The 22260-nt window shown below is 43.4% G+C and overlaps 2 protein-coding genes across 3 annotated transcripts in view; one reads left to right on the forward strand and one right to left on the reverse strand.

Moving 5' to 3' along the window:
* TMEM117 (transmembrane protein 117) overlaps window positions 1-5504 on the reverse strand; it is a 225026-nt gene extending 219522 nt beyond the window's left edge. The window contains exons 1-2 of the mRNA XM_048501236.1: window positions 5072-5504; window positions 2872-3166 (exon numbers count right to left, since the gene is read on the reverse strand). Of these exons, the coding sequence (XP_048357193.1) occupies window positions 2872-3148 (277 nt within the window). The 5' untranslated portion in view covers window positions 3149-3166; window positions 5072-5504. The remainder of the gene's footprint in view (window positions 1-2871; window positions 3167-5071) is intronic.
* Window positions 5505-8426: 2922 nt separating this feature from the next.
* TWF1 (twinfilin actin binding protein 1) lies at window positions 8427-21555 on the forward strand. Of its 2 annotated transcripts, none has more exons than XM_048502297.1 (9): window positions 8427-8571; window positions 13669-13746; window positions 15168-15346; window positions 17656-17751; window positions 17923-18027; window positions 18360-18485; window positions 18711-18861; window positions 19253-19374; window positions 20913-21555. In XM_048502297.1, the coding sequence occupies exons 1-9, from the start codon at window positions 8451-8453 to the stop codon at window positions 21081-21083; spliced, it is 1149 nt and encodes a 382-aa protein (XP_048358254.1). In that variant the 5' UTR covers window positions 8427-8450; the 3' UTR covers window positions 21084-21555. The 2 variants fall into 2 exon arrangements, with proteins under 2 accessions (XP_048358254.1, XP_048358255.1); XM_048502298.1 differs by lacking the exon at window positions 8427-8571 and adding an exon at window positions 8748-8879.
* The last annotated feature ends 705 nt before the right edge of the window (window positions 21556-22260 follow it).

A 22260-nucleotide genomic window follows, 5' to 3' on the forward strand; every position in this document is an offset into this window, starting at 1 on the left:
CAAAAACCTTTTTCTTCCCCAAACAAGCACTACAAATCCTGCTCAGGGTTCACTGTACTCACACAAGTGTAAAATATGTTAAAATATAAGCAATGTCTACTGCAAAGGAATGAGAAGAAGATCTGTAGAAGGGCAGCAAGTTGGCAGCTACATATGACAGCAGCGTTAGAAACCTTTCCATCATTTTATATGTCACCTCTTGTCTATCCTCAAACCGATACTCTTAGGGGCAATTTCCTCCTTCTCAGAACCTCTCTATGCTTTCAGCTACAAGACTCTCTTTCTGTCCCCTTTACTATCTATTATGTAGCTCCTTAAATAAACATGTATCTAATTCTTAATCAGAGGGTGCCAACTGCACTGTGTAATTCACACTCCCAGTTTTACTGAGCACTTGGTAATTGATAGGGACACTAGACCTCCTGGTACAGTTGCAAACCTTTGCCCACTGCCATTCAGTGGAGAGGCAGGGGGGAAATGGATGTGAAACTCAGTTGTGCACTGACAGCACAACATCACTTCCAGCAAATGATCAGAAATGATACTACTATGTTGTTGGAGGAAATGCTCTAGGATGCTGTCATGCCCCCAGAGAAGCTCTTACTATTTTCTTTATTAAGTCTCAGTTGTCCCTATAGCAAGTATGGGTTTAGTTCCTTTTGTATAGAGTTCTAAGGGAGGGAACTTTAGTTAGACCCTGTCCCTTTAAGAAGCCCCCTAGAGGCAATCTTCCTTTCATTACCCAGTAGTGCTCCTGTTCAGTTAGTTTAGTCTAAGGTGCCAGTGGAGCTGGAAGGCTGCAATATCTCTTATGTCTAAGGTCTATAGTCTAAGGAGTATAAAAGTCTAGGGCAGGGGTCTTCAAACTATGCTTTATACTTTATACACCCTAGACCAGTGGTCTTCAAACTATGGCCCTCCAGATGTTCATGGACTACAATTCCCATCAGCCCCTGCCAGCATGGCCAAGTGGTAGAGCTCATGGGAATTGTAGTCTATGAACATCTGGAGGGCCATAGTTTGAAGACCACTGGTCTAGGGTGTATAAAGTATAAAGCATCAAGTTAAGGTGTTACAGAAAGTAGAGTCCAGATGGAGGACACTGAAGGAACCAAGAGAAAGCACAAACAAAGTGGACTTTCTTGGAAGAAGTCAAGAAAGAATCAAAGTCTCAAGCTTCAAGTTGTTCCAGTCAAGCACATACTTTATTTTAGTCAGACCCTGGGAGGAGTTAGGGTCTCAATTCTTCTATGCAATAAAACCTCTCTCTTTTTTTTTTGAACTGTTACACCTTGCTTGTGAGTCTCCCACTCTGTTCTGGCCGAGTACAGGGCACTTAAGACTGTTTTACTCAGGGAACAGAACAGATGCTAACAAAGCTCCATGGTTTTACTATAGAGTTTGAAAGCAATCCTAGAGCATCGCATGATGTCACTTGAAGTGACAGTCTGCCACTGGTGTGATACTATTCCCCCATCTCTGGACCGTTCCTCTCCTACTACCCTCCTTACTATTGACTGGCAGCTCTTGTCCATGAGGGTCACCCAACCCCAGCAGAAATCTTTTAGAGTGTGCAGAGGGAGTCAGGAAGGCTGCACTGTATGAACCGTCTCTACTCAGGCAACCCTCAGATCCAACCCATTGATTGCATAGATTCATTGTTGTTCCCGTGGTCCCAGCACCTCTAAGGATGCAAGCTTATACTAAAGCTCTGGTGAAGCAATGAGAGCACTAGTAAGATTTGGTTCCAAATCCTGTACTTTACCATAAAGCCCACTGGATGGCCATGGCCCAGTCATCTGCTCTCTGGGTTGGTGTGTGGATACAATGTAAGAATTGTTCTAGTCATCCTCTCTCAGGAAAATAATGTATACCAGCAGGCTTTTGGGAGGAAGGGTGGAACAAGAAAGTGAACTCAAAATGCATTTATAAAAAATTCAGACTACAGAATTACAACCACTTTGTAATGATAAAAAATGCTGTTTCAAAACAAGCCATCCTTAAGTCAATTGGGAAAGAAAATATACTGTGTGTCTAAAGTTAATTCTATCTTCCTTTCTTCCCATTTCAAAGACTTGTTAAAAACTGATGTTTCCAAGGAGGCCAGACATCATATTGATTACAAGAAAAATAAGCCATTACCTCTGTTGAATGCCACTCTGGTGGACAGCAGTGGCGTACCGGACCTAAATGGCATCTGGGGCATGATTGGCTCCCTGCAACCCCCTCCCCCTTACGGGAGCCAGCAGGAAGGCTGAGGGAGAGTGGGGCCTGGGGGTGTGGCTTGGACAGGTGTGGCAGTGGCAGGCCAGCACCTGGGCCGGCCTGCTACTGAGCCCAGTCTCTCTGCAGGCTGGCTCCTGCCCTCCCTAGAAGCTGGCCTGCAGGGAGGCCGGGGGCGGGGTTCAATGGCGGGTGGCCCAGGCGGGTGTCACCGAGCCCCAACTCCCAGCCTCCCTGCAAGCCAGGCCAGGGTGGCAGGGCTTGGCAGTGAGAGGCCCAGGCGGGTGGCTCAGATGGGTGCCGCAATGGTTGGCTGGCTCCTATACTCCCTGGCCTCCCTGGGAGCGTGGGAGCCGGCCTGCAGTAACGGCAAAAAACTCAGCTGGCGAGTGGCACCCCAGCACGATGGGGAGGCACCTGATGCCGACCGAGTTGCTGGGCTGTGGGAGAGGCTGGGTGCATGGACCCAGCCAGCGCCCAGCGCCTCGCCCCCTCATGATAAAACAGGGTGCACCTGGGGACATGGGATACCCCATGTCCTCATTAGTGGTACGCCACTGGTGAACAGTCATTATTATTAGCATTTTGATCCTCAAAGTGTAAAATGATTGCATCAGTAATAGAAAAAGTTTTGAGCACATTACTTACCAAACAGATGCTGATGAAAGAGGAACTTGCCAACTATCATTCCTGTGAGGATCGCCAGTAGCCAAAGGAAGACTTTTAAAAACCTCCAGCCTTTTGCCTCCGGGTATTTATTTGTCACAAACGAAAAACAGTTGCCAACAACAATAACATTGGCCTCTGTTCGGCTGTGAGAGACTGGATCCTCAGCAAATATTAAGAAGTTAAAGAAGATAACCAGGTAAGCTACAATTAAACGGGACCAAGGATGCTGAAAGTAGTAGCGGAAGTCCTTGGCCATCTTCCAACTTCTCAGCCCCTGCATGCAGAAGAAAAACACAAATTCTGTAGATTAGATCAGGCCTCAACAAAATTTTCTTCAGCTCTAGGAGTGAGTTATAAATTAAGAAAAATAAAAATTCAATAAAAACTTATGTGTCAACAATGATTAGACATTCTTAGAACAGTGACAGAGTGCAGTGCCAAGGTAATTTTAAGCCATAAGTATGAAAATGCTCTTAATATTCAATAAATAGAAAGCTTCTTAAAACTGCCTGGAAGGTAATTGGATAATTATAGACCATGAAAGGATCTTCCTGAAACATTACAATACTTTCCCTGCTAAACTTAGCACCTCTGATTGTTTTCAGTGTTCCTGACTGTGTGCCATAGGAGGGGGGGGGGGGCACTCCAAGGCTGAGCTGATGTGTACTTTCAGCTGTGTCTAAATTTGCCTTTAAATGTCCAACACTCATATTTGACAGAATACTGTGTATAGGTGCATCCTGATTTTCCTCACATGATCATTTTGTGTAAAAAATTTAGCCAAGTTAAGTTTTGTCTATAATTATGGATTCATAATGACCAATAAGCTACAAAGGGAGGCAAACCAGCTGGGGTGTATGCCTAAACTTCTGCAAAACAACATTTTATAAAAGTTACCAAAACGTTAAGCAAAAGTAAACAGTCTCCTAAATAACTGATGTAAATGTCAAAGGGACTCTTTACGTCCAGATTTTCTTACTGAAAGCTTTTCTATACAGGAAGCTGCAGGAATTCTAACTGAGATAATAGAGGTGACAGGTGCACCAGAATACACACACACACACACACCACTCTACACTCTGTTATTTTCATTTGCGTGTGTAAATACACACACACAGGATTCCCATTACTTCCTACACCAAAGTGCTTCCTACCTAAAGAAAGAAAGGCTTAAGGACTGAAGAGCGATAGCTCAAAGAACATGTTTCTAATCCACAAGATCCTGGTATCACCATTTAAAGGAAGTTGAGTGACCTGACTGACTTCCCAGCAATAGCAGACAGTAGAGAGATAAAGTGGTCTGATTTCATATAAGGAAATGTCATTTGTTTTTTGGCCCATTGTTAACAGAATGACAAACATTTCAACAGCTATAGTATAAAGGTCATGATAGACATTAATGTTGCCAACTGGAATTACTCATTAAGCATGTTTACTAAACAAAATTCATAGGAAACGCATCACACTGATATATACATATGAAAGCCACTTTCACAGAAGTTCAGTTAGCACTGCAGCCCAAGTTTATTTAGGAAACCTCAAGTAATTTTAAAACTAAGCAAACTGTTCCATGAAAAGGACACAAGCCTGTTCATGCTGTAGTTTCAAGGTATAACCTGAAGTATATTTGAAGTCTATTTACAAAACTACAAATTGGTGCTTTTTTGATAAACCATCCTGTTTTCTTAAAAGGACTTGAGAAATTAAAAGAAAAATATTCATGACAGAATTTCTTCCCATCCACACTTGCATGTTTACAGAAAAGGGATCCATCCTCCTTTTCACAGAGTCTGATAAACAGAGTCTGATAAACATAGGGGGGCGGGGTGGGGGGGGGGAGAGAAATACAAACAGGCAGGCAGGACTAAGGATGCTGCCCTTGGAGAGGGAGGAAATATAACCTTTTTTTAACACGGAATGACCCCACGCACAACCTATCTGACTGAGAAGAGAGCCTGCGTTGAGTTCCCTTTCACCGCCAGTACAGACAGTGGGCGCTGCAGCGGGTCCCATCTTAGATATTGAGTCCAGCCTTTAAACAGCCTTTAAACCCATCTCTCCCTACTGTGGTTGTGCCGGTTGCTCCTGAAGCTTCTTTCACACGCTGCTATCGCGCGTGATGGGGGGAAGGGGAGGCTGACGGAGGACGATCTTTACAAAGGCGACGCACTTTACTCACCGCAACCAGCAGCCACCTTTCGCTTTGCCACGGATCCCTCTTCTCGACTCTCCTCGCCGAGTTTGGGCACAGCACGGTCCTGTTTCCACCGCCTGCTATAAATACAACCCGGCGAACTTCCACGAGGCTCCCACGCCCTGCTCGCGGCTGCCGGGGCTGCGCTGACCTTAGCGGGTTTTCCCGGCTGTCATCAGCAGCGGCCGCCCCGGTTGCGATCGATGGCTCCCCGGCTGCGACAAGCCCGGCTGCGACCGGAATCCGAGTTCCTGCAGGCAGATCCGTGCTGCCGCTTCTCTCTCTTTCCAGGCCTCAGCGAAAGAAACTAGCGGGGGAATCATGGAGGAGCTTCATTTCCAGCGCCCTAGGGAAAAGGGAACTTGCAGGCATCACGGCAACGGTGGCTTGAATCCGCGAAGGAGCTCCCGGAATTTGTTAGGAATGCCGCCCACCCCCCACCCCCCGCCCAGGCTGATCGCTTTCTTTCCCCCCCTGCAGCCCGACTCCATTCATGTTTACTTAGACTTCTCCCTGTAATGTCCCTGGGTCCGGGATCTACAGTCTTGTTACTCTTTAAAGCGAGGGTCGCATTTGCGGATTGTTTAGTTTAAATCCTTTCCAATCGGGTTTCAGGCCTGGATATGGAACTGAAAAGGCTTTCATCGCCCTGGGGAATGATCTGTGCCAGGACACAAGACTGGATCTACATTTTTTTCAAGGGCAAAATAACTCCCACTACATATTATATACATATTTTTCTTTATATATGCATATATAATCAACATATATAATCAATAACTCTTTTAAATTGTAGAAAAAATATTTTGACTTCTATGAACTGTTAATATATATATTGTCGAAGGCTTTCATGACCAGAATCACTAGGGTGCTGTGTGGTTTCCAGGCTGCCCGGAAACCACACAGCACCCCATTGTTAATATATAATTACATGTCTATATTATTTTATCTGTCTGTAATGTTTGAATATTCCCTCAACCCCTCTGCACATATAAAAAAACCACCGAAGGAGAAAGTTTTTCAGTCTAGCCTTTTTCTGGACATTTTTAAAAATATAGCACACATAATTTTGACTTGGAAAACGCCAAACACATCTCACTCTACTTTGCAGCCTAATAAAGTACAACCCAAGTAAAATCTTTATCTGGTAATTATGCTAGAAGCTAAAAATGACTAAACTTAAGCTACTGTACTTAATAGTCACTGGAAAAGACTCACTGGACGAGACAGTAATGCTAGGAAACATTGAAGATAGTAGGAAAAGAAGAAGACCCACCACGAGATAGATTGACTCAATAAAGGAAGCTATGGCTCTTAGTTTGCAGGATCTGAGCAAGGCTGTTAATGAGAGGATGTTTTGGAGGTCATTGATTTATAAGTCAGAAGAGAAGTTATGGTACATAATGTGCTAAACAGGTCAGTGGTGTAGCTAGCGCCCATGGGGTGGAGGGTGGGGGCGCAACGCCCCGGGCAGAGCAGCAGCGGAGGCATGGCCGGGCTGTCAAGGGGGTGTGGCATGGGCGTTCAGGGTGGGGATGGGTGACGCTGTGGCAGGGGCACAGGGCATGCACGTGCCCTGAGCATAGTTTCCCCTCACTCCGGCTCAGGAAGAGGTCCTCCTTTGCTCTTGCTGCCCCTCTTCCCAAGGTGTAAAATCAGACCCTCTGGGGAAGGCCAAGTCTATCAGATGAAGCTTCAGGTTCTACTCATGGTGTCTGGCAAAGCCAAGCATAACACAGCTCCCAGTTTTAAAGTGACAGGGAAGGGGAGAATAGTCTGTCCTTTTTCCCTCTGACCCATTGAACTCTAGCCTGCTCCAAGGCTTGCGGCACCTCAGGAAAGCACAAGGCTGGGGACAGAAAAGAGATGCATGCCAGGTTAATGGTCACCAGCTCCCAAAACTCTTTCCCCCCTAAGTGTTTAGAACATGCAGTGGCATACTGGGTCTAAATGGCACCTGGGGGTATGACCAGCTACCCCCCCCCCCCGCCTGGCTCCCTGCACCCCACTTACAGGAGCCAGCAGGGAGGGTGGGGTTGGGGATGGCTCGGATGGGCACTGCAGTGACAGGACAGCTCCTGGGCTCCAGGGACGGCCCGCCACTGAGCCCTGCCCCCCAGCCTCCCTGCAGGCCAGCTTCTGCCCTCCCCAGGGCCTGGGGAGGGCAGGAGCTGGCCTGCAGGGAGGCCAGGGGGGTAGGGCGCCACAGTGGCAGGCTGGCTCCTGCCCTCCCCAGCCTCTCTGGAGCTAGCGTGGTGTAGTGGTTAAGAGCAGGTGCACTCTAATCTGGAGAACTGTGTTTGATTCCCTGCTCTGCCACTTGAGCTGTAGAGGCTTGTCTGGTTAACTAGATTAGCTTGTGCACTCCAACACATGCCAGCTGAGTGACCTTGGTTTAGTCACAGTTCTTTGGAGCTCTCAGCCCCACCTACCTCATAGGGTGTTTGTTGTGAGGAGGGAAGGGAAAGTAGTCTCCTTACAGGAGAGAAATGGATGTATAAATCCAACTCTTCATCTTCTCCTTTTGGGGGGAGCCAGCCTGTAGCCGCGGCGAGCAGCTCAGCCGGCAAGTGGAGCCCCAGCACAGGGGGAGCCACCAGCCACCGGGCAGGTCGCCGCACCGTGGGGGAACTGCTCCCCCCACTCAACCTCCATCAGCGCCGGTCCTGCTGCCTCATCTTTGGCTTTTGCGGGGTCAGGCTGAGAGGCTCCTGGAGGGCCCGTGGAAGGCTTCAGTCTGCCTATCATGGCAACTGTCAATGCACAAGGAATTGGAAGATCCTACAGGTAAAGAGCGGATCTTTGTGGCAGGGTGTAGAAAGGGCCACTGTCCGGTAAAGTAGGGAGATTAGCAAAACTAAGGACGACTACCTGGGTGTTTATGTATCCCACAGTATAGAACTTGACATCTTCAAACATCTCCTCGGGAACCTTTAGCACCACGAAACATTGGATGTGTTATTTTTGTGGTTCTGCCAATAGACTATGAAATGCTCTACAGTATCATGGTAGTTTCATTTATTCCCAATATAAAAATCACACGAATTCATGAGGAGCTGTTTAAAATCATCTAGATCCAGCTTTTACCTGGTCCCTAGGATCTCCGAGGTTTCCCAAAATCCCTATTTGATTTTGTTGCCACAGCTATCCCTCTTGCACCCTAAACTCCGCTACTTGGAAGTTACAGCGGCTTCGTTCCAGCCAGCACAGATGGATTATTTGATGCCGCTTAAACGCTGCCTGCGTGTTACGGCTGCACAAGGCGACGCCGACGCCTCCGGCTCCCAACCTAATCCTGGCGCAGCAGCCTGGCCGGAAGGAGAAGCCGGCCCGGCTAAGGAATAAGAGTTGCTGAGTGGCGGCGATGCGTCACGTGAGTTTCCCGGGCCGGTCTGCAGTGGTGCGGTCCCTACTACGGTTGCCCGAGCCAGAGGCTGCGCTTCCACGGCTGCTCAGCGCCATGTCCCACCAGACCGGCATCCAAGGTACCTCTCGGGGAGATCCGTGGCTCCAGGCTTTCCTCCTTCCTTGCCCCTTTTGTCCTACTTTCCCCTGTGGCCCCGCGAGCTGCCCCAGCTGCTCACCCGGGCGCCTGCCTGCCTGCGCCGTGCCCTACTAGGAGTTGGAAACTGGCCGGTGGCGGGCCAAACTTCCGGCATCAAAACTCCTGGCTGGGCGCTTTGGAGACCTGGGAAGACTTTTGATTCCCCTCTTTGAAGGGCTGGATCGGAGTTCTCTGCTCCGGCACCTATTTCGCCACGTGATGCCTCGATAAAAGAAACTATGCATCTGAGTATGTACAGGGTGCCTTTCCTTGCATACTTGAGGTTCATACTTTGCGGGGAATGTGGGGAGCGGGCAGGTTTGAAGATTCGGCTTTCAGTTGGGCAGGCTTGAGCCTCGGCACCTTTCCTTTAAAGATATTGACCAATAGCCACACAACTTTGTGGCCTGGGACGCTGGAGTGGAGTCCTGTAGGCTCCAAAGAGAAAGAATGCAAAGTCTAATGCCAGCAGATGGCATCGCTCAGACCCGGGAGGCTCGCGGTGGCCTCTTTCGGCCTGCACCTGCCTGCTCGCTCCGTCATCGACATGCTGCTGAATAGCCCGGGGAAATCTGGAGCGGCTTCCCAGGCTGTGCTCAGCAGACTCCTCAGGTGTGAAGTGAACGGCTAAGTGAGGGGCCGTTTGCATCGTGGACCCGAAACTCCCCGTCTGGCTAAGTAACAACTGGAGCCTAAGGAGGCTTAATCGGGGATCATCCCAGCAGGACTAACTTCCCACAGTAAACACGCACGAGTCTCGTTTACCCCATTTCTTGTCACCTGGGTGAGACTCCAGAAAGTGAACCGGGTGTGTTTGACACCGAAAACGAAATTTGTAGCTTCTGGATAAGTAGGCAGAAGTGTAAAAGTTGGACGTTTGGGGAGGGCAGGATGCAGTAAGGAAAAAGATTCAGGGTGGGGGGGGGGCGTATTAAAGACACAGGAACATTGCTACAATAGCAGTCTGCCTTGTAGAATTTGGCCTTTGATCATAGTCTCAGCAGGGCAACTCTTGTATAAACCATACAGTCACAGTAGGGTATGTTGTTTTGGCAGCTGCATCAAGATCAGGCACAGTTACCTTATTGGGCTCTCTACAAGAAGCAAAGGCCTGCCTTTATTCCAGGAAATAGCTAAAAGAAAGGGAGGAACTTTTCCACTGTTATTCCAGCAGCACATCTTGCAAATCTGACTTGCTCTCCATCAGCAGACAGTTTCTTTGGTTATCACTCAGGAACATACCTGTGCTTTTTCTATCGGTTGGACCCAACAAGAATTTTTGTTGTTGTTTAAACTGCTGTGTATGGCTAATTTATTGATTTTCAAATTTGCACCATCCACTGAAGCAGTCAGCCAAGGCATCAGTCTTACATGCAGACTTCCTTGAGAGTAAAGTGCCTTTTAACAGCCGTGCATATGACTGTGCTGGAAGTAGCATTGCCAACCTCCAGGTAGCACCTGTAGATCTCCCTATGTTACAGTTTATCACAAAGTTTCCTTTTAGCCAAAGGAAATCTTCCTGGTTTGCCTGTCCTTTCTTAAGCATTGCTTTGTTAAGATATTTTGTAAAGTATGAAGGAGATGCAAGTAGTTTCTAGTATTGTGATTAACATAGGGGACCAACTGGCCTTGCATGTCCAATGGTTGGAGTGCAGGTGTGAAATCTGCTCCTGGGTTTTTGCCCAACTTCTGTTCATGGGGAGTGGGAGGTTAAGGAGTGACCATTTGGCCAACTCTTTGACGTTTGCTGAATCAGTGGGTGCATAGCTTAATATCAGTCAGTTCACCTGAATGCTCTTGTCTAATTGGGCTAGGATGGGAACCCAATATGGGGGTTTTCTGATAAAAGCTCAACAGGTGAAAAGATGGGTGTGCTGTACAGATCCTGGGATTGTGTGAGTAGCCAAGGGGCCACCTTGGAGAAGGGACCTGGGAAGCTGCACTAGATAGTCAACAGGAGCTCAAAGTGGCTGGTAATTATGTGGAACTTGTCTGCCTGAATGTGTGTTTAGTTAGCACCCAGTTTGGGGACTAAGTGAGGTTAATGTTAATGTTTAAACTCCTTTGTATTAATTTTAGTCTCATTCTGAGCTGAGGTGCCTGGTTGGCTGCTATTTACCAGTTAAAATGCTTGGAGGGGCATTTGTTTTAGGCTGTTTCCTTTTCAGCTTAGTAGTTGGCCTGACAACAGCCCTTTGAAGTAGGTTCAGGTAAAAGACAATTGCTTGTCAAGAACACTGTCATAAAATCAGCCTGTAATGGCTGGTTTGTAAAGCCAACAAGATCATCTCCATACAACTGAGACCAAAGAGAACACATTTGAGATTTTTAAAAGAGTCAAAAACTCAAGTAAGTAGTAAGAGCAGTTTGGCTGAACACCCTAGCCAAATAGTGAAGGAAAATGTTTGTAATGTATTTTTATTTTAAAATATATATTTTACTTATTGTAATTTTTAATATATCCATTATTGTGATTTTTAGATGATTTCTGGTTTTTTAACTCAATTCAATGTCAATCCTGTTTTTTTTTTAAATAACAAAATCGCTTTAAACTTTTAGTACAATTCTTTGCCTTCGGAAGATTTCATACTCCACTGTCCTACGTGCTGATATTCTATCAGGGTTCCCAGATTTCTAGTGGGAGACTATCCCACCCCACCTCCTGTTTCCTACCACTGATCTAGCAGCTGGTGGGAGGGAAAAAATTAAAAAAAACCCACTAAGATGCCCACTCTTATCTCTTTACAAATAAACATAGTAAGTGCAAAATAATGTTTATTTCTTCCTTTCTTCTCCATCTGTATTTCGCTGCCACCAGGAATTTAATTCCAACCCCCTTTATATTTTCCCCTGAAATAGTGTGTCTGAGCTTTAAAGCAGCTATGTGGTTCTGAGGAAATTATTAGTGGGGGATTCCAGGTTATATTTAATAAAATAAAAAATTACTTCTATGTTCTTTAGTTCCAAGAAATAATCTACAATAAATAAAACAAACTGAGGCAATAACTTCTGCTGAGGTGACCTTACAGTTCTGTACCATGAGAAAACGGCTCCCAGGGCAAGCTCTGATATTACACCCTCCCCCAAAACTGCACTCCCCAGGCAAGGTAGTGGGCCGTGTGAGGCGGCGAGCCATGCGAGACAGGACAGACAAGGCAGTGGGCTGGGTAAGGCAGCAAGCAGCAAGGTGAGGCCCGGCAAGACAGCAAGATGGTAGTCCAGGCAAAGCGGCAAATGGTGAACCAGGCGAGGCGGCAAGCTGAGTGAGGTGGCAGGCGAACGAAGGCTGATGGGTGGGGATGCAGGGGGGAAGGAGGGGCTGAATGTGCCCCCCACATGACTGAGGCAAGTGGCACCTGGGTCACAAGGCCCAGAAACTGTGGTAAACCCATAGAATTCCCAGTGATCCCTACTTTTCTTATAACTTTTCTGAGTTTTCCCTAAAAATGGCATAGTGATTCAGGTGATGTTGCTTTCTGCCCCTATCTGAGCCATCAGATGCCAGACCATGCCACAGGCAATGGCGTGACGTCACTTCAAGGAAAACCTAGAAGTTATTTCAGTTCTCTATAGGTTTTACCATATAATTTCTAGCGATTTCTGAAGAGGAGTGATATGGCTTCCAGATTTTCCCTCAAAGGGAAATCATGCAATTAACCGACAGTGCTCCCATGCCTGAAAACCCAGTGTACTATTCAACAATACAAAGGTTTATTCGGTAAGTCTAACTCCCAGGAAAGTGTTTTGTAGGATTGCACTGGTAATTTTTTGTTCTACTGGTAAGCAAATTAATGGGACATTTCTAGTGAACAACTGAGTTAATGGTGGCTCTATAACATTTCTGCAGTTACTTGACCTTGGATTGGTCAATAAGTGTATTGTGATTGCCTGGCAAAAGTTAAGACTAACTAAAATTAATCTACTAACCAACCAATTAACTTTTGCATACTACCCCCTTTACATTCTTCACCTTCCAGACAGTGAACTTTACAGATGAAGCAGGTATTTTCCAAGCCCAGGATTCTTGGAATGGCTACGTGTTTGGATCTCTGGTTTAACACGAGTTGCACTCTCAGCTCCATTGACTAAATTCACAGCCTCCTGCAAATTGGCTTATTTGAAATCTGAATAACTCTTATGTGTTTCTGACAATAAAGCAAGAAACTCAACCTGTCAACAAAGCTGTAATCCAAGACCTATCTAGAACAGATGAATGTTTACCTTTTCAAGTGTCTGCAGAACACGGAGGATTAGAAAGTTAGATAATTTTCTTGTGCAGTCACATACTAGCCCTTGACCTTTCTCCTTCTCTGTATTGAAAGAGTCTTCCAAATAGGTTACCTGTACTGTTTTCAGTGCTGTTGGAAAGCAAGTTTATTTTATGCTTACCCGTACCATTGTGGTGTGCTTATATATCTCTGGGGGTTTCTCTGTCTTTTCTCCAGTCTTTCTCAAACCTGCTTTTCTCCAACACTTTGGGAAAGGTTGCAGTATAGGCTGCTGTGTGTGTAGGAAGAGTTTGAATTTTCCCACTCACATGCCAGTCATTTTCTCTGACCCAAGGGGGCCACTATCCCTTATCCTTGTTTTCTCCAGATTTATTTTTAAAATAATCTATTTCATATGATTATATCACTATATGGTTAGAACAATAAGTATCATAGGTTTTGTGAATTCTCAGCTTTCATTTTCAAAAAGTAAATCTCTCATTCTTTTCATTCTGAAGATGCAATGGGGAAAGCATATCTCCACAACAGGAGACAACTATTTTAAAAAATGAAAGTTGGGATTCATGGAATCTACACTTATTGTTAAAAGGAAACATTGCAATGATGATATGAAATTGACTGTTTGAAAAATTGAAAAAGCCGCAGTGGCCCAAAGAAGGATGGGGTGGCTGTACTGGGGCAGGGAAACATGTTCCTGTGTGAAAAACACCAAAGATTTATCTGATTGTTTTGGCTTTTTCTCATTCAAAGGAATGGTTTTTATAAAAAAAACTAAATTTCAAAAAATCTTCTCTTTTTTCCTTTTTCAGCTAGTGAAGATGTCAAAGAGACTTTTGCAAGAGCCCGAAATGGACAATACAGATTGTTAAAAATAGTTATTGAAAATGGTACGTGTTTAACACACACACATGTCTTTCCTAGAATGTTCCATAGATGAGGGAAAGATAAGTCAATTTAAGAATGCCTAATATTTGATTCTTCATGATCAAAATCTTCTATTTCTTGAATTGTATCACTACTACATCTATCTATATAAAAAGCTAACAGTGTTTTTGTTGATGATAGTATAACTCAGTAACTGCTGGGCCAATTCCTCTGAAAATTCCCAGCCACTATAGTCAGCCAGGCGAGAGTGTTTTTAGATGTTAACATACCTGAAATTTCACACCTGGCCCACGTAAAACGCCTTTTTCCTGGTGCTCCATGGTGAAGGACATGCAACTGCCTGTGTGTAACTGTCACCCTTAGAATGTTCGTGCTGCTTAGAATGTTCGCTCAGATGGCCAGATATGAGCAGTGGAAACAGTACATAGGCAGTAACTTGAGTGGAAGTGAAACACATACACACACATACACACGAGGGAGAGGGAAGGGAGGGAGAGGGAGGGGTGGCATGCAAGGGAAGAGAGGAAGGGAGAGGAAAGGGATGGAGGGGGAGGCATGCAAGGGAAGAGAAGTGAGAGGGAAGAGACAGTGAGGGGTAGCATGCAAGGGAGGGGAGGCAGGGGGCCCAGCATCTTGATATGGCCCACCCACCCTAGCGGAGGGAAAGGGAAGGGAGGGAGGGGTGGCATGCAAGGGAAGAGAAGTGAGGGAGGGAAGAGAGTGAGGGGCGACATGCAAGGGACGGGAGGGAGGGGCCAGGCACCCTAGATTCCCTGAATACCACGGTTACAGTTAAGAAAACAAAGCACGCATTACTCAGGAGTAAGCAACTGTGACATATTTTGAATGGCTGTGTCGCGCCCCTTCCTCAGAAGCGGCACCCATTGCCACCAACCAAACTTACTCCCAGGTAAAGGATCATAACCAGCCAGCCTAGATGTGTGTGAGGGGTACCTTTCCATTCCCACCCCCTCCCCAAGGAATGCAGCACACACATAAATGACATCGCACAGTATCAGGCTGCGTGTTTGCATGAGCATGTACTGCCGGCCTCTGCAATTGATTTGCTGCTACTGTTCCTTTCCCATTTCACCACAATAAGCCACAGCAACGTGTGGCCGGGCCCTGCTAGTTGACAATAAAATTGTTAGCAGAGTTAGACTCTTCTAAGCCCATTGGTTTAGAGGGGTATAACTCTATTTAGGGTTGCACTGTTAATAATTTCATACAATTTTGCCAGGAAAAGTTTAGACTTTTTTGTCTTTCCATTGTGCACTTCAAGTTGATCATTATTTGTCACTTCTATTCTGTCTTAAATCTCATATTTATCTCACTATAGGTCTTTGAGCAGATTTGTAGTGAGCTATAATTCCCTTTTTTGGTTGTCATCAGCAGTACCTTAACTACACTTAAATATTTACAGAAATGCTTATTGTGGGATCTGATAAACAACCTGGTGAATCCTGGGAAAAGGACTACGATTTCTTTGTCCTCCCACTCCTTGAAGACAAGCAGCCATGTTACATATTGTACAGATTAGATTCTCAAAATGCCCAAGGATATGAATGGATCTTTATTGCCTGGTCCCCAGATCATTCTCCTGTAAGTAACCAAATTAAATCAATTATATTTTAAGCACTTGTTATTCACTCACAAATAGGCACACTTACCCCAACACTTACCTTTTGTTCTTTTCCACAGAACTGTGGTGTGTGTAGACATTAGATGTACATTGGTAGGGCAAGTTACATGGATTTTCTTTTAATAATAAGCACCCTGCTGGGTAGGAAATGTCCACAGGTTTGTGGTATTGACAGCCATAAGATCTGAAAACATAATACTTTAGGCAAAAGGGAGTGGGAAATATTTGCAGTCCAATTTCTGAAACTCAAGCTAAATATCCCAGTAGATTTATATTTATATAGATGTTTTGGTGAGTGAATTTTTCTCAAAATTAGAAATGCTTAGGATTTTAACCTAAATGGTAAATCTTTTGACATTATACTTAATTGGTATTTTTTTTTATTCTTTTTGATGGTAGTGTTTCAAAAAATGAAACTTAATGGCACTTCAGCTTTCTTAAGAGGGATTACTAATTTTTACTCAGCCCTAGTTCCTACCCACTGAGCCCCCTGATATTTTTCCCGAGTGTTTGTGGACCCTCAGAAACAGCATAGTCAGGGGTTAGGGGGAATTGACAAAAAGCAATCCTTTTAAGTAAACTTAATTTTCTGTTAGGTTTCAGAACATGGCTGGATACAGGCCAGAGAGTTTTAAGTTCAGGGCTAGGTCACTGTTGAAGCTACTGACAGTCATCCCTGACAAGTGGGTCATATAGTTTCCCAGACTTCCAAATGTTTCTTCTCTATAGTACCTTACTAGATCTCTGCCCTTTAGAATAGCATAGAAGGAGCTATCTGTGCAGTTCACATGCCAGATATGAAAGACCTCAATGACCATTCTCTCAGGTCTTTTCACCCCTCCTCCTTTCTTTTGGGCTCAGTATTGGTTATCTGCAACTTTTCCCCATGTTACTTAGCAGTTTCAGATATTATGGTCAAGACACGTATCTCTCTCTCTTCCCTATCCCTCCATTCAAGCTTAGCTGTTTCTCTGAAGTAGCTTGCTGACATTTGGGACTCAGAATGTCCAAGAACTTCCATCTTCCTTCTTCCTGCTGTTTATTCTCCATTTCTCTCAGCTGTTACCATCCATTTTGTTAATCAAGTTATTTGGCCTTGTCTCATTTGTCTTCATCCTTTACTTTCTGGAATTATCAGATACTTACACATTTCTTTACACTTTATAGCTTTATCAATTTTAGCAAGTTTCAATTCACCATCTTTTTATTATGTCCTTGTTACAGCCTTTTTCATTGTCATAGCACTTTGATCTGGTCCTTTCATCCATGTCCGAAGTTCTGTTGCAAAAACTGTCTAGCTTGTCCGCTAGATAAAATGACAAATTTCCTTGCGCCTTTTTTCTGACTTCCTTTCACTCCCTATGCAAAATGTTACTACAATGGTTTGACTACAATAGACCTCATGGTTACTATACTCTTTCGCCTTTTCTCTCTTTCTGCATCTCTTCCTGAGACCTCCACTCTTGCTACTGTGCTACTCCTGCTCTGTCAGTCAGTTCCAATTGGCCTTCCTGGCTAGTCTTTCACCTGGAGCTCCCTCTTAGGACACACCTAACTCTTCCTGCCTCCTAATCTTACCTCCCAAAAATGTATCTAAGGTAAGTAGCAAACTCCCTCTTGTAGACATTTGTGTTCTCTCACTTATGGACTTGTCAGACATCAAGTATTCTAACCCATTCTTTCCCTGTAAAGTTCAGCATTGCTTGCATGAGGCTTCCCATAGTCTTTCATCCAGACAGTGGTTAGTTCTGCATCTCTTTACCTTGGTACAGAATAAGGTTGTCCTGGACCTTTCCTGAGGAATGAAACAGCCGATTAAGCTTATGTCATAAATGGCAAAATTGAGGATGTTGGTAAGATGTACAAGGCCAATCAACAAACTCATTGCTGAGCAAAGTTAAATCCCTGCTTCATCATTGTTCTTTCTGCCAGGCCAAAGTAGCTTTTCACGGTTTTCCATACATGTTGATGGCACCACGCAAATAAGAATGTTAAAGCGCTCTCTCTCTCTCCTCTCTCTCTCTCACACACATATCCAGGTGTCACAGTAGGAACATGGACCTAATGGGTTGGAGCCAAAGACTCTGCTCCTCGAAATGGGAGTATTTTTCCATGGGAGGAAAAGTTCCTTTTTTTAGAAGAAGAGTCTTGTTTTGCAGAAGGGAGTCCTTGGATCCAACCCATAGAGCATGGCACTTTGAGCAATAGATGTAACTTCCATTCAGTTCAGTTTACAAGATAATGACCAGTCTTCCTCATAACCTATCAGGTTCGTCAAAAAATGTTGTATGCAGCTACTCGAGCTACTTTGAAGAAAGAATTTGGAGGCGGACATATTAAAGATGAAGTGTTTGGAACAAACAAGGTGTGTATTTTAAAAGGGATGAGTTGGCCAGGATTCCATTTGAAGTAACATCTAGAAATCAAATTCTATGAGTAATTGAAGATAGTGAGTTTGTTGAACTGGAAGACTTCTGTGGAAAATTCTGGGAGTGAGTAAATTGCTTATGTAAACAACTGATATTTCTGTTTTCAGGATGATGTTTCTTTGAATGGATATCAAAAGTATTTGGTAACTCAGTGTTCTCCTGCCCCTCTGACTGCAGCAGAAGAAGAACTTAGGCAAATCAAGATTAATGAGGTACCACACTCTTAAGGCAAAGGGCTAAGTTTTATTTTATTTTTTAACTTTCAAACCCATGTCAGTGATGAAACATTTCATCCAGACAGTTTAAAATGAGGTGACAAAGCCTGCTTTGGGTTAACTTGCCAGTTCCAAATATTTCTGATCAACATAGAAGGACTGGAGCCCACTTCTTCAGATGTTGCCAGTTTATGTTGAAGGTTATTGTTTCTTAAAAACCAACCTAGTTCAGAAAGAACACGAATAATGCAATAGTACTTGGATTGAGTGAAACACAAACAAGTTTTTATATTTTGATCATTTCTATGCTGCTCGATGTTGTTTCCCAGGTACAAACTGAAGTCAGTGTTGATACAAAACATCAGACTCTACAAGGGGTAGCATTTCCGATAGCAAAAGAAGCACTCCAGGCACTGGAGGAACTGAAAAATAAACAGCTGAACTATGTGCAATTGGTAAGTATATGAGCTCACTCTGGAAAGTTGTTGCTGATGAAAATAGTAAAGATGAAATTTCTTTATAGTGCTCAACATGTTCTTCAGCATCACAGCCTTTACATTGGAAATATTATGATTCTTTAATTTTGAAAATGTTTTCCTAAATTATTTCCCATAGTTCTTTTTTTGAATCACAAATATATCATGCACATTTTTCAAACTAATCAATATTTATGTTAACAGCAAATTGATATGAAAAATGAAATGATTGTCCTGGCTAGCACGCTCTCAACTGAACTGAAAGACTTACCAAAAAGGATTCCTAAGGATTCTGCACGTTACCATTTTTTCCTCTACAAACATTCCCATGAAGGAGACTACTTGGAATCAATAGGTATGCCATAATTCCTGGTTTCTTGATTTGGTAGTGGGTTTCATCAGAAGCTTCTTGGTTTTGGTAATTGTTTGTTTATTTGTGTTTGAGAATTAGGAGCCACACAACTTAATTTAGTTATTCTAAATGGGTTGCTAGATTATTGTTCCGACATACAACCAGTGTAATCTTTCGCACTATGGCATCCACCAATTTTTAAAATGCTTTTGACATGAATATAAAGCAGCATACAATAATGCTAAATTGACCCCCTTCCCCTTCCCTCCTCTCCCTTGCATGCCACCCCTCCTCCCTCCCTCCCCTCTCCTGGCTGGCCTTTTTGGGTTATATTGGAAATAAAATATTGTCAAAGCTTTTTTAAAAAAAACTTCTCACCACTTGCATTCTACAGTTTTTATCTACTCTATGCCTGGCTATATGTGTAGTATACGAGAGCGGATGTTATATTCTAGCTGTAAGAGCCCTCTCTTGGACATCGCAGAAGGACAGCTGTGGATGCAGATCATCCGAAAAGTAAGGACACAACACAGGTTTTCTAGCTCTTACACTAAACCATCTGTTAGACCCAACTCTTGCTGGTACTCCCAAACTCTCTGACCAACCTTCAAAAAGAGATTTTCCAAGTTAAGAATTGATAGGACAGTTGTATAAAACCCCATTAAATGAGCCCTATGTTCTCCACTCTGCTTTGTGTCTTATGGAGAGTATAGTGCTGGTATAACAGGGTCTCCCACCACTCTGCCACCTGTTATGCTCTTAGTATCCATTTTTGTCTGAGAATTTAAGGCAAACTGGATATAATTTTCTGTTGCACAGAATAAACTCAATAGCTGATGATGTTCTGTAGAAACAGTCATCACAGTGACTACTATCCATGGATATGTCCTATAGCAAGTCATGAGCATGCAGAAGCTTGTGGAAGCATTTGTAGATCCATGTGCTTTGGCTGGAAAAACACCAAGCCTGAGAATGCTTTCTTAATATGGTTTGATTACCTCAAGTCCTGTACTTAGGAGCTGATTGTACTTTTCTACAATCTGTCTCAGTTTTCATGCCTCGTACGTACAGATCACCTACTCCATGCTGCTGGATTCAATTGTTTCTATATGTGCAATGAGGAAATCATCAAATTGTTGACAACAAATGCAATTCAAGTGTGTATGTAGTGACTTAAATTATTAATGTCTGGCAGGTCAATTAGTCTTATCTGTGTAGGCTTGGGCAGGGCCATGTTCACTTTTCCAGTGATAATTCATAAATGAAATGAAAACTATCATTTGGTTTCACAGATCTGTAGTACTTGCAGAGGTTGTACTTTGTAGCCTCACTTGAAGGGGGGAGTAGGAAGCTGGGCGTTCTGGAGCATTGCACCCCCCACGTTCTAGATGTCCTCCTCCGAGGTGATCTGCTTTCCCCTTTGCTGGAGATTTTTTATTACCAGTTTGGCTATTCCATTAAGTTTTATTTATTTTAATTTATATTTAAATATAATTTATTTTAATTTATTATATTTATATCATGCCCATTTGCAGCTCAGAGCAGCTTACAGTAAAACTAAAAGATGGTATCAAATATATATAATACATTTTAACACTAAAACTGAAGATCTCTGGTGGTGTCCTATTCTATTTATTTTATTACTCTGTATACTATCGTATACTGTTGAAGCCAGAGAAAGCATATGAATGCCAAAATGTAGTTCAAACAAGCACTCAGAAAGATCTTTTTTAATATATGAAATTGTAAATGGACAGTTCCTTCTCAGTTGAGTATGCCCTAGTCCATGGATTTCAATAGGCTTGGGATCCCTGATCTCCATGGAATTGGACAAAATACAATTGTCCAAATGCAGCAAGAGAAATTAGCATACAGAAGAGCCCGCATATAGTTCTTTGTTTCTGGCTCAGGTACAATTTTCATGCATGGGTATCATAAGATTTTATGAAATAGGCAATGATATATATAATCTGTATTTATGCATTTAAAAAATCTTTAGGTAGGTAAATACATATTCTCAATATAAGATTATATCTCTTTCCCTTGCTTTTCAGATTGAAATAGATGATGGAGATGAGATAACTGCTGACTTCCTTTATGAAGAAGTCCATCCTAAACAACACGCGCACAAACAGAGTTTTGCTAAGCCGAAAGGACCTGCAGGGAAAAGGGGAATCCGAAGGTTGATCAGGGGCCCAGCTGAAAGTGAAACACCTACCGACTAAATTCAGCAAGGGCACCAGGAACAAAAACATTCTGACAGTCTTCACTAATGAATTGAAAGCATTCCGCACTGATCTTTTCCGGGGTGGGGGGAGGAATATATCTTGTTATGTTTCCACTGCCCTAATTTACCTACGTCACTTTAAATTTTATCATCTCCATGACTAAAACTATAAGTTGAGAAACACACTCATCTGATGTTATATCGAAACCACAGAATGCATCCATTAATTCCTGTTAAAATATGCTCTTGCATAGCTTGCAGTCAGTTTTGATTGCTGAGTCTCACATAGAGCTCTCGGTGACATTTATTTTTGCTAGTTTGACAAGAGCATATAAGATAGGTAGACTATGAAATAATTATTTTAGTTGATTCATTTCCTATCTGTCTTAGAGCCTCTTTACACATTCAGACTTATCTAGAGATCTGCTCAATTGTTTATGGTAGGATTTTTAAATAAATGTCTTCTCACATGTATTTTGTTTATTTAAGCTGTGGCGTGAAATAGCCATATTGCTTTGATTATCTCTCAGGGTACCACCTTGTGGTCAGGATATGTGAGATAGATTAGACATTATTTTAGTTGTGTTCTTTACCTAGTGGGGTTTCTGATGAAACATGAATGACTTCTGCCCTCTGGGGAAAAGATGATTTGAATCTAGGAAAGGTTTTAACAAACCTTTAAAGAACAGCTGAATGAAAAAGTGGAAATAGATCATGTTTGATAGAAGAGAAAGGTAGACAATAGCAGAATCTATTCACAAAAGAAGAGCAAAGAAAAAATTTAGATACCTACAGGAGACACTAAGCCCATTCATGTAAAGAGGGGGCCAGGGCTTTGTAATCTAAAGACTATATTTACCAACTATCCTATCTTCACATTAAGAAATACTTTATTCACATGTACAAATTCCCCTAATGATCTGAATCATTTTATTGTGAAGCACATTCCAGAGGCCCAGTGGTCATTCTGTCATGTAAATATCTATTTAGGCTGTGCAAGATAGGAAGTGTGATACTGGGAATTCCATGAACTAGCTCTGAGTTTATTTCCTTAAAGGTAGCTACTTAGGACAGCACCAGTCCCAGTGCCACAGTCCAGATCTGAATTGGGGTTCTATGTACCTGCTTTGTAAAGGAAGAAATAACGGGAAGTTAATTCATTAGCCTCCCAGCAT

This window comes from Sphaerodactylus townsendi, linkage group LG06, assembly GCF_021028975.2.
Source record: "Sphaerodactylus townsendi isolate TG3544 linkage group LG06, MPM_Stown_v2.3, whole genome shotgun sequence".
Classification (NCBI taxonomy): domain Eukaryota; kingdom Metazoa; phylum Chordata; class Lepidosauria; order Squamata; family Sphaerodactylidae; genus Sphaerodactylus; species Sphaerodactylus townsendi.